Source organism: Schistocerca americana, chromosome X, assembly GCF_021461395.2.
Source record: "Schistocerca americana isolate TAMUIC-IGC-003095 chromosome X, iqSchAmer2.1, whole genome shotgun sequence".
Classification (NCBI taxonomy): Eukaryota; Metazoa; Arthropoda; class Insecta; order Orthoptera; family Acrididae; genus Schistocerca; species Schistocerca americana.
The window spans coordinates 431,290,522-431,302,644 of record NC_060130.1 but is presented as its reverse complement, the minus strand read 5'-3'; the positions used below and the strand labels follow the sequence as shown (position 1 = coordinate 431,302,644).

Below are 12,123 nucleotides of genomic sequence, written 5' to 3'. Positions count from 1 at the left end.
CAATAGTAACATGAACAATCTGTAATGCAATTGGCAGTCAGTCTCTTGCAGGTGCAATTTCCAGATTGTCATTTAATTCTAACTTCCGAATCCTATTAAACACTGGTGCAGAAAGAGGACACCTCTGTATACCTTTAATACATTGCTATTCATGAAGAGCAGCAGCACTACTGCCGTTTTGATAAAACAGTTTTACGAGAAAAACTCTCGCTTACCCTATTCAGACCCATGTTGATGACTACAACTGTGATGCTTGTTTCAACTCTACGTCACTGTACCTAACAAGTCACAACCCTAACACTACTAACAATGCAAATCCTGCTGCACACCATTCCTATGAAGTTGGGTAACCATATTGTGATTAGTTTTCCACCTACACTGGCTCAAGTAGCGAAAGTTTAATTATAGCCATCCTGTATTCATCTTAAGTGTAGTCTTGTACAGAAGTGAACTGTGGCTGCGAACTACTTTCTGATAGTGTGTGCGAGGCACCGATTTTAATTCTCTGTCTTATAGTTTTGTTTGTATTGTTAACGTAGGAGCATTTCCAATAGCCAAACTTCATTTGCACTCTGCTACTACAAATTTGTGTGACTTCTGTTCAAATCACCAGCATCTTACATCCGTACACCCATTAATAGCTTATGTCGAGTTTTCTATTTTGCACTTAGACTTCATGGGTTTATTATGCACAGTAGTTCTGTTTCACAACATTAGCATAAACCATGAACTTTATACAAAAATTCTCACACTCCCATTAGGGATCAAGAGCTGAGAATGTCTTGTCAAAAAACCACTGTTAAATACTAATTAACAAGCATTGGTGGAAATGGAATACAAGTCAAATTACTGTTCGGAATATATTTTATTAATCTGCACATTAATATTAACACACATGTTGTACCTATGCAAAATAGTTATGGAAATTAATACAGGAGAGGGTCTAAATACGAATGAAAAATGTCAGCTCTTTAAAAAGTTAATAAACTTTATTTTACTTTATGAAACTGAATATTAAAGCAAGACAGAAGTGAATATAGTCTTCTTAAAGTCACTGTATTACACATATGTGTGTGTGTGTATATATATATATATATATATATATATTCTAAAAAAATATTTGTTAAATCTCTTATAAACTGCTCTGGCTTTTCGATGACTCACATTTTCCTATAGACTAAATTATTCTTCGATTTACTCTCACAAAAATCTGATTACAATATATAATATGTCTGCATTATCATTTTTAAACACTTAACAGATTGCAAAGAGATTTCTTCATTAGAAGGCTTCAGGAACTTAACAAAAATTCAACCAGTATTCTGATAAATATAAAGGACACTGTGCCCTAATTCCTTCTCTGAAGGATTTTTTACATACCAGTATACCATTTAAAGTAAGTTTTAAGTATTGCTTTTCTTGGCTGCACATAAAACATAGTTAATGGTCTTTGACAACAGAAATGTGTAATACCATAAATCTGAAGTCAACTAATCTAATATCACATCAGATTATACCTCTTTATTAAATGATCATGAAAGTAATAGAACCACAATGATAAATTATTTGTAAGTTTCTCTACAAAGTGGGCTAAAAATGGTACAACAGTTACATCATAACCCTGAAGTCTGGTTTTCAAATGATATTTGGCCGTAGCACTTGGTTCAAAAGTTTAACGATCCTCTTCCTAACTCAAAAATATTAGAAACATTGAGCAAACCACGTAAAAAGTATCAGATAGTGCTCAAAAGGATTGAGAATTATTTCACTGCAAAACCAAATTGCACGAGTCTTTCCTCTCTATCACGGACTTTGCTTTTTGCTATTTCCCTGTATTTGTCAGATTGAAAATAAAAGAGGTAAGGGCACATTTATAGTCAAATTATGAGCTAATCAGTTGAGACACATGAAAAGCAAATAGTGTCATCGTGTTTGCTCAATACTGCTTCGCCCGAGGCCCACGAACTTAGTGAAGTCCAGCAGCAAGGGCATAATCAGTATCTTTACTAGGTTTGAACATGACAGCACTTTACTTAGGCACAGTCTTATTCAGTGTAGAATGCCCTTGCCTTCCTCTGACCTTTTAACCAACTCACCCAGCCAGTTGTGAGGAGGTAGGAAGCATTACAAATTCATGGAGCTATGAGTCCCAGTGCAACTGCAACTTATTGCCAGATATGAAAGAAGCATTAAATAACAGAAAAAATTCTAGGATCTAACACCAGACCTTTGGATTTGTAGGCTGGCGCTTACAGAGCCAAAGAAATGTTTAATTTTATGCAGAAGTTACAAAATATTTTTAAAAAGATCAGTTTTCCTTTCTTTGGTTTATGGTGCACTGCCAAAGACAACAAGTGGTACAACCACTCACATTTGATAACGATCAGGAACTGTGTTAATTATTGTAAGCTGCCATGATTATGATCACACCCATCTGGGATGATCTGAAGAAGTCTGAAAAGATGGGAAAACATCAGACCAATCATAGCAGCACTTTATAATAGTAGTCCACATTCAGTCATGCAAAACAAAATGAGGACACGAGATTATTAAGATTAGCACCAAATGTGGCATACAGGAGTTTAGATTTTTTTTAAAAATTTTTGCTTATTCTGTAACTTTGCAGAAGATGACATCCTAATATTGGTTATAAATAGCTTCATTTAAACTTACCTTCAGCATGAGCTGAAGGTTAAATTTTCACCAATTTTCAAACTAACATTAGTAAACTTCAGATTGTACAATTTTATGTCATTCCACTATTGCATTTGTTAAAGCTTACTACCTCTTACAATTTACGGATTGTAAACATTCAGCATCAAAAAGAGGCTGTTCTGATACCACACAAAATGGTCACCCTAAAATCTGGTACCACTTTAATTGCATATAAAAGCAAATCCTGAAAACCAACCATAGAATTACATTTCCTGTAACGTTCCAGATGTTGCAAACCAAAGGGAGATTATACAGTAAGATTAAGAGGCTCTAACGAACATACTGTTTAACTGCTTACTGCATGGTACATTCACTAATTGTAATGATTTCATGCACATGATACAAAAAAAGGAAGGAAAGTAATGGCATAAAATTGAGGTAAATTATAAATGCTCAGCATTTATGAACTGGGAAGACAAAACCACTCCCTCCCTCCACTACTTTATTCTGAACTCTTACACATTTAATCTCTCCTTTCTACTTGATTCTATAGACTGGGATAAATTTAGTTCATAAAAACAGAAACAAGCAAAACACACACACACACACACACACACACACACACACACACACTCACTCACTCACTCACTCTTATATTAAGGTATTGTCAACAATGAAATAATTACACCTAAGAACAGTTACACAAAGTCAATTCAGCCTTGTGTTCAGGAACCACCCCAGTACAGAGATTGAGGCATTTAGAACAACCATACAAAACTAAAGTTGTGATGGTTACATTAACATGTCAAGTGATTGATAACTGCAGCATCTTTCAAGTTGATTTAATACTGTAGTTTTCACATAACAGATGAAAAGGCCTCAATATTATCACTTTTGATGTCAGGACAACACCCTATTCAAGGCACCAGTCCTACACTAGCAATTATTTCTTACTTCAAAGCAGTCTCCATTTAATCCAACATTCAATATGCAGCATTGCTTGCCTTAGACATAATTTACAATTTAAAGAACTCACCAGTGCCTTAACAACCAGCATGCAATCATACAAAAATCCACATTTTCACCTTAACAACAGACAAATACAATTGTCATAAAAACTTATACAAAACACTACTTATACAAATGTTTTACAAAAGATTAAATTCATTTCAAAAATGTTTTCCAATTATGTCAGATAATGCAAGTGACTAGTAATATACTAGCAACTCAGAGGCACTCAATATATGCAAAATAATGCACATTTCTACTGCGACTGTGGTATATTAAGGCGATGTACTGACACTCTTCAGAATTTTTAGCTCATTTTCATTCAGGTGCTGTGAAAATACATGGAAGTAAGGTTGATGTCCAAGGGAAATTAAGATGCCTGTGAGATGTCTTGTTAAATCCACACGATATAGTGGGTCATTCAGTATATCAGGATCATCACAATCTGAATCTTCTGGTCCTGAGAGAAAAATAATAGTATGATCAGAACAGGTTTTTTCTTAAAATTCATCAATGAGTATGCTACTAATCATACAAAAAATGGTTATAAGCATATGCTCTTTGTTTAAGGAAATTAACACAGTACAATGGTCGTGAATAAGTCATAAAACCACTACCTTTCTTTTAGACCCAAACCTTATATTACTGAAGAGAAACCAAGAATTTACATCTTAACATTGAACGTTAACACTTTAGACTCCATCCTAACTTCACACACACACACACACACACACACACACACACACACACACACACGTACGTACCATCCGGAGAAGAATCCTCAAATGATTGAGACAGTTTGTCTTCACTGCCTCCTTGCTCGAATCCACTGTCATCTTCCCATTCTTCATCTGTCTAAAACAGTAAGAAGAAGAAAGGGAAAAAAAAAGTAAATAAATAAAAATTAACAGTAGGCAAACTTATTTCAAAACTAAAACTTAGTAGGTGGAAGCATGAGAAATGTTCATCTTCCCCTCAAACAAAATTTTACAAAAAGCCATACTGTTGCAATGCTTGGAAATAAAGCTATACACAGTATTAACCTATATAACTTTTACAACTGACTGCGGAAGAGAGGCCACGAAACAAAGAAGAAAATGTGTACTATTATGTATTCTTATTGAACAAAAGATTTGTCAGTACAATTTGCACTCATACATGAATCTTTCAGCCTTTACAGGTGGATCACTGCCTCTTCGCGAGAATAAGGAAGTAGTGATCAGTGAAACATTCATGTCAATGGACACTGTATGTAAACATGCATAGATGTATGGATGTGACAGGGTAGCAAGAAAGAACAATAGAGTCTGGTCATGTCCATGGTCCTATGATGTTTGAAGTTGCTGAATTTGGTGGTGTTTTGTGGCGGACTGTTCAATGTGTCTACCAGCAGTGGTTTAACCCACGTGGACACGGAACACATCAAAATTGTGGTTGGAAAAAGATCCTGGCAGAGGTGCTGGAGACGCATTTCACTTCTTGGGAATCAAAACTGCTTCCAAACCCAACTGAAATTGCTGGAGGTGGTGCATGAAAGTTAGCATAAGAACACTGCAATGCAAACTGCATGCAATGAATGTTTGGAGTGTTACCCTGCTGAAGGCCAATGTTCACACAGGCACATAAAGGTGCCAATCTTCAATGTGATAGAAATTATAGAACAATAACATTAGCTCACTGGCAGAACAAAGTGTCATCTGACAAATCACATTTTTGCCTATATTCAAATGATGCACGTCATCGTGTGCACTGAAGGTGAAGTAGTGATGTTTGATTTGAGGGGCACTCAACTGCGCGGTCATCAGCACCCGTACAAAGTCCCAATTTTTTCATAGTCCAATGTAGCCACTGACACTAATGATGATGATGATGATGATGAAATGATGAGGACAACGCAAACACCCAATCTCCGAGGACAACACAAACACCCAATCTCCAGGCAGAGAAAATCCCAACCCAGCCAGGAATCAAACCCGGGACACCGTGATCCAGAGGTAGCAATGCTAGCCACTAGACCACGAGCTGCGGACTGAAGCTGAAAAGAAGCATTTTATCCTAAATGTGTGCAAGGTCAGGTTCAAGGTGGAGATGGATCTGAAGTTTTGGGGGAAGTTTTTCTTATTCTAAATTGGGTCCACTCATTGGAATACAGAAGCATGTTTGAAACGCAACACTGGGTCATTCGTCAACATCTGCATGGTGAGTAGGCTATTGACACACCTGTTTTTCAAGACAACAGCAAAGTTCATTGGGCTCAAAAAACTTTACTTTTTTCTGAACACTCCCTCCCCTACCCTACTACATTTTGATACACCTGCATCATCACCTGATTGTGGCTGGATTGAAGAGTTTTTAGCAAACAGAACACAGCATGTTGTTCTCAATGGAGAGACGTCTACAGACAAAGTAACCTCTGGCGTATCACAGGGGAGTGTTATGGGACCATTGCTTTTCACAATATATATAAATTACCTCGTAGATAGTGTCTGATGTTCCATGCGGCTTTTCGCAGATGATGCTGTAGTATACAGAGAAGTTGCAGCATTAGAAAATTGCAGCGAAATGCAGGAAGATCTGCAGTGGATAGGCACTTGGTGCAGGGAGTGGCAACTGACCCTTAATATAGAAAAATGTAATGTATTGCGAATACACAGAAAGAAGGATCCTTTATTGTACGATTATATGACAGCGGAACACACACTGGTAGCAGTTACTTCTGTAAAATATCTGGGAGTATGCGTGCGGAACGATTTGAAGTGGAATGATCATATAAAATTAATTGTTGGTAAGGTGGATGCCAGGTTGAGATTCATTGGGAGAGTCCTTACAAAAGGTAGTCCATCAACAAACGAGGTGGCTTAGAAAACACTCGTTCGACCTATACTTGAGTATTGCTCATCAGTGTGGGATCCGTACCAAGTCGGGTTGACGGAGGAGATAGAGAAGATCCAAAGAAGAGCGGCGTGTTTCGTCACAGGGTTATTTGTTAAGCGTGATAGTGTTACGGAGATGTTTAGCAAACTCAAGTGGCAGACTCTGCAAGAGAGGCGCTCTGCATCGCGATGTAGCTTGCTGTCCAGGTTTCGAGAGGCTGTGTTTTGGATGAGGTGTCAAATATATTGCTCCCCCTACTTATACCTCCCGAGGAGATCACGAGTGTAAAATTAGAGAGATTAGAGCGCACACGGAGGCTTTCCGGCAGTCGTTCTTCCCGTGAACCATACGCGACTGGAACAGGAAAGGGAAGTAATGACAGTGGCACGTAAAGTGCCCTCCGCCACACACCGCTGGGTGGCTTGCGGAGTATAAATGTAGATGTAGACTAACCACATAGAAAATCTGTAGGACATGTTGGAACAACAAGTAAAATGCCGACATCAGCATCACCACAGTTTGATGGCACTTTGTGATGAAATCCTCAGCAAATGGTTTCAGCACATACCTGTGCAACCTTCTGAAAACCCCGACTTCCTGTTAGGTTATCAAGTCGACGGGTGGAATTTCATGGTATTAAATGAAACGTGTAATGATTCCTCAAGGGGTGACTAATTTTTTGTCTGGTGCACTTAACATGCTGTTGCGCAATTTTAAAAATTATACACACATTCCTTATTTCTATGTATGTCTTATCAGATAGAAACTTATACGTACCTCATCATCAATTTCTGTCCTTGCAGCTTTGCTCTCCATTACATTGCTCACTTCATTCAACAAAATCTTAAAAATCTTTACAAGCAATGGTACAGATGTCCATTCGTTGAAGTTGTTCTGTGCTTGTGACCTTGTTTTAACACCACCCGAATCATTTTGTACATATATCTGATCGCCTTTCACAATTATAGAGTTAAGCCGATCATCATTGTGGGAAACTCCATATTCCAAGATTTTGCAAAGGGCTAGTGCACTGCAACATCAAACATGCTTAGAGATTATGGGATCTTTCAAAGAAAAATTAAGTGATTGGAATTTTGAATACATTATTTAACAACAAAATGAGAAAGTTCACCAGGAAGTGCTAGTGAGTATTTTCTAATCAAATTCTAAGGAGGCAAAATAAATTTGAATATGAATGTCAAATCAGATTCAAAAGGTGAAATAACTACACTGTAGCCAATTATATCCATACGGACCACTTCAATCGTAGAAGATAACTTTTACAGTACAGGAGCGGAGACCATAAAATACAGTCAGACTGCTTGTTGTCCAGAGGGAAACACAAAGGAAATGAATACCAAGGTTATAAACAGTGAAAGTGTGGCTGTGCAACACAAACACATAGTGGCCGATTATGAAATGGTAGTGGGGAAAAGACATAAATGTGGAGGAGAACAAAGAATAAAGTGGTGGAAACTGAAAGAAGAGGTGTTGCGAGAAAAATTCAAGTAATCACTATTAAGGGACGTGAAATTACCGGAGGATGTACACGAGTGGTGGAGTTATAATAGCAATGTAATTACAAAAGCTGGAAAAGATATGCTGGGTGTAACAGGAAAGCGACCACAGGAAGATAAGGAGACATGGTGGTGGAATGAGGAGGTTCAGAAAGTGGTAAAAGTGAAGAAAGATGCAAAAAAACCCAATGGGACTTAACAGGAAGACAGGAGGATAGGGAAGCCTACAAGACTGCAAAAAAGATGGCAAAAAGAACAGTGGTAAAAGCAAAGGCTGAGGCAATGGAAGAGGTATGAAGAGCTGGAAAGAAGACAGGACAGCAGGCAACTCCTATGGACTGCTAAAGCAAGAGATAAGGCAACCAAGGACATAACCTCAATGAGGGAGATCAATGATGTATCAGGTGTAGTATTACATGACCATGAGAAAATCCTGAATACGTGGTGGGAGTACTTTGAAAGTCTATTTAATTAGGAAAATAGTACGAGAGAAGTATGAGGATGGAGATATAAATGAGGGAATGACCCAAAGTAGGAAAGTAGTTGAACATGTGGTGATGAAAATGAAAAATGGGAAGGCCCTAAGGGGCATACCAAATCCCAAAAGAAGCGTGGAAAAGTCTGGGAGAACAGGGAACTGATATTCTCTGGGATCTAATGCAAAAGATCTGGAAAGGGGGAAAGAATTCTTCGTACTTTGAGAAGCAGTATACTGGTTCCCATATATAAGGGGATATCCAAAACTGAGGCAATTATAGAGGGATAAAACTGATGTACCACACAATGAAGATCTGGGAAAGGATAATTGAGAAGAGGTTGCATCTAGAAAGTGAAGTATGTGAAGAACTGTTTGGATTTATGCTGGGAAGAGGAACAACTGATGCAATATTTGCACTAAGGCAACTGACGGAGAGGCACAGAAGTACAAGCCAAGATCCATATGGCCTTAATCGATCTTGATAAGGCATATGACAGAGTGCCGAGGCAAGAGATGTGGAGAAGTCTGAAAAGTAAATGCTTGCCAGAAAAATATATCAGGGTGGTAGAAGACATGTATGAAGGTGCAATGACATGACAGGAGCAGTGCAGGTGCAACAAAGGCATTCCCGGTGAGAGTAGGACTACAGCAGGGATCTGCTCTCAGCCCATTTCTCTTTGACCTTGTCATGGATGAACTAGTTAAAGATGTGAGAAAAGAGGCATCCTGGAGCATGATGTTTGCCGATGATGATTTAATCTGTAAACACACCCAGGAGGCACTTCAATACAAGCTTGAACAGTGGAGAAAAGCTCTGGAGGAAAAGGGAAAAAGGGAATGAGAATTAACAGGGTGAAAACAGAGTATATGTGTACAAAGGATGCCAAAGATCTATATCTTAACCTGCAAGGAGAACTGACACTGGTCAAGAAATTTAAATACCTAGGCTCTTACTTGCAAAGTGATGGAGGACTGGAGGCCGAAATACAGCACAGGATAAATAAAGGATGGATGAACTGCAGGAAACTGAGCGGAGTACTTTACAAGTCTGTGGTGAGTCCTGCGATGCTGTATAGTGCAGAAACTTGGCCAATTATAAAAGCCCAAGAGAAAAAGATGGAAGTGGCAGAAATGAGAATGTTAAGGTGGATGAGTGGGGTGACGCGAAAGGATAGACTAAGGAATGAGAACATCAGGGGAACAGTGAAAGTGGGGCCCCATCAGGAAGAAGATCCAAGAAAGTAGGCTAAGATGGTATGGACATGCGCAGAGACGGGGGAGTACTACGTGGGGAGGAGAGTTAAAGACCTAGAAATCCAAGGAGGAAGAGGAAGACAAACTGAGATGGAAAGACAAGGTAGCAGGGGACCTACGGGAGAAAGGATGGCTCAGAGAAGCACTGGATAGGCAGTTATGAAAGAGAAGGGTCCAGCAAAGCAACGCCGACCCCCACGTAACGTGAGAAAAGGCTGAGATGATTGACTTTTTATAAGTGCTAATTTAAAACATTTTCTGGACATAACTGAAATTCATCAATAGTTATTACTATTCTGATACAACTAGCAAATCACAATTTGGAAAAACTATGTGCTCACAATAAAGGGCACATCTGTACTTTAATGCAAGTGCTAATCAGAGTGCTTGACAACTACCCTCCGCTGGCTTATTAACTGTCAAGGAAAGTATAATGATTCAAAAATAGGGTCCTGAAGGATATGTAACATGTTAAACATGGACTCTCAAGGCTGTTCAGGAACAAAATACTGTTGCGGTTTTTCAAAAGAAATTATCAATTCCTGAAAGCTTAAACAGTGCTAGATAAAGAAAAAATTTCAGAGAGAACCATTACAGGTTTTCAGAAAGCAAATATTCCACTGAAATGATGGTAACCAGCATTCCACACAAGAACTGGAGAATTTTTGAGCCAAGATCTACCACGTGTGACAACTCTAGGGAGAAAATTTAGCTGTTAATTTTATTTTAGAAATTTTTAAGTATTTTGTATTTGAGATTAAGGTTAGGCTGCATTTTGGAAACTACATGGGAGGCAACCCTCAAGGTCAGTCCATCATTTTTCTTGTTTAAGTTTCTGAGCCAGAGTATTGCAGTGTTTTGTAATAATACAGAATTTAACTGCAAACTATTTTATACAGTATTAGGGAATTCTTGCTTTGAAATGTAACAATGGGTACTGAGCCATAGGCTGCTTATGCTAATTTTATACTATGCTTATTTCAGGGGACACCTAAATAATAGTAACAAATACTAAAGGACAGTGAATAGCACATAACTACAGCTGACAAGCCAAGGATATCTGTGCAGTCTGGTGCTCAGAATCTGTAATTACCATGTTTCTCTCTTTGTCAGCCGGACAAGGTAATTACTTCTCCCATGTGGATTTGAACTTGCTACTTTGAAGTCTAGTGCCAATGCACAAGCATAAATTAGCTATCTTAGCTACGAAGGTAAGCTGCATAGTGCTAGATACATAACACGATCACAAGTAGCCATATAATGCTATGAATGTTTTTGGGAGGCTGTGCTGCATATATGACTGTTACAAAAATTGTTGGTGATCCGATGAGTCACACCTAGTTTTGTGCACATAAGCTCAGCTTGGCTGGCATGTGTTTGAGAACAGTCATATTTTTAAACTTCTTGGCAGATTAAAACTGTGCGCTGGGGACCTTTGCCTTTCGCAGGGAAGTGCTCTACCAACTAGCTACTCTGCCTGGCACACAGTTTTAATCTGCCAGGAAGTTTCATATCAGTACACACACTGCTCCAGAGTGAAAATTTCATTCTGAGAACAATCATATTTGATTGAAATGAAGTTTTAACAATGGTGAAGTCTGCCATCTTAATCAAGAAGCTTAACTACAAATACGTTGATTTTTTAATAAAAGAACAGAAATTTAAAGGAAGCAAAAAATCTTCCATTATCTGTAAATATTTGCATAATCGGTGATTACTTTCACTACGTTACAAGCTTCTGCAAGTTGGTAAAATTGAAAGATAGTAGTAACTATAGTGTGAATTTCACAAAATGTTTAGAAGACACAACTAGTTTTTATACAGCACCATTTTTAAGAAAGGTCATCCCAGTCAGCTTATCTAATTTAACTTTAGGTTTCAAATTTCTAAACCTCCACCAGCTATACTCACAACTAGAAAAACTAATTTTAAAATTTTCTGTGAAAGACAATATTCATAACAAAAAGAAATGAGTAATGCAGCTAACCTGCTGGAAGTGAAGTAGTTATCCAGACAACCAAAATTAAAAATCTTAAGACAACCAAGGCTGTAGCTCAGTCATTTTATCTAACAAATTTAATTTTGAGCAGCTGTATTAAAAGGAGTATAAATTGATAAATATTTTTCCAGTTATACGACAAAGTGATGTCGAGGGTGTAAACCTACTTCAAATCTATACTGATTGTTCTTTCATTCCTGTCATGCCACAATTGTTAATCAGGTACATTTAGTCAACAAAAATTTATTCTGAAGATGCTGCACCAACTCTAATGAAGTTCAGTACTTGGCAGTTATTGTGGAACACATGAAGGAGCTTTTTTCTAGATGATAAAAGAA

The 12,123-nt window shown here is 38.0% G+C and overlaps 1 protein-coding gene across 2 annotated transcripts in view; it reads right to left on the bottom strand.

Annotated features, from left to right (window-relative positions):
• Positions 1-3,483: 3,483 nt before the first annotated feature.
• LOC124554994 (importin-9) overlaps positions 3,484-12,123 on the bottom strand; it is a 169,903-nt gene continuing 161,263 nt past the window's right edge. For both annotated transcript variants that reach the window (XM_047128735.1, XM_047128734.1), the window contains exons 17-19: positions 7,315-7,567; positions 4,428-4,518; positions 3,484-4,123 (exon numbers count right to left, since the gene is read on the bottom strand). In XM_047128735.1, the coding sequence (XP_046984691.1) occupies positions 3,939-4,123; positions 4,428-4,518; positions 7,315-7,567 (529 nt within the window). In that variant the 3' untranslated portion in view covers positions 3,484-3,938. The remainder of the gene's footprint in view (positions 4,124-4,427; positions 4,519-7,314; positions 7,568-12,123) is intronic.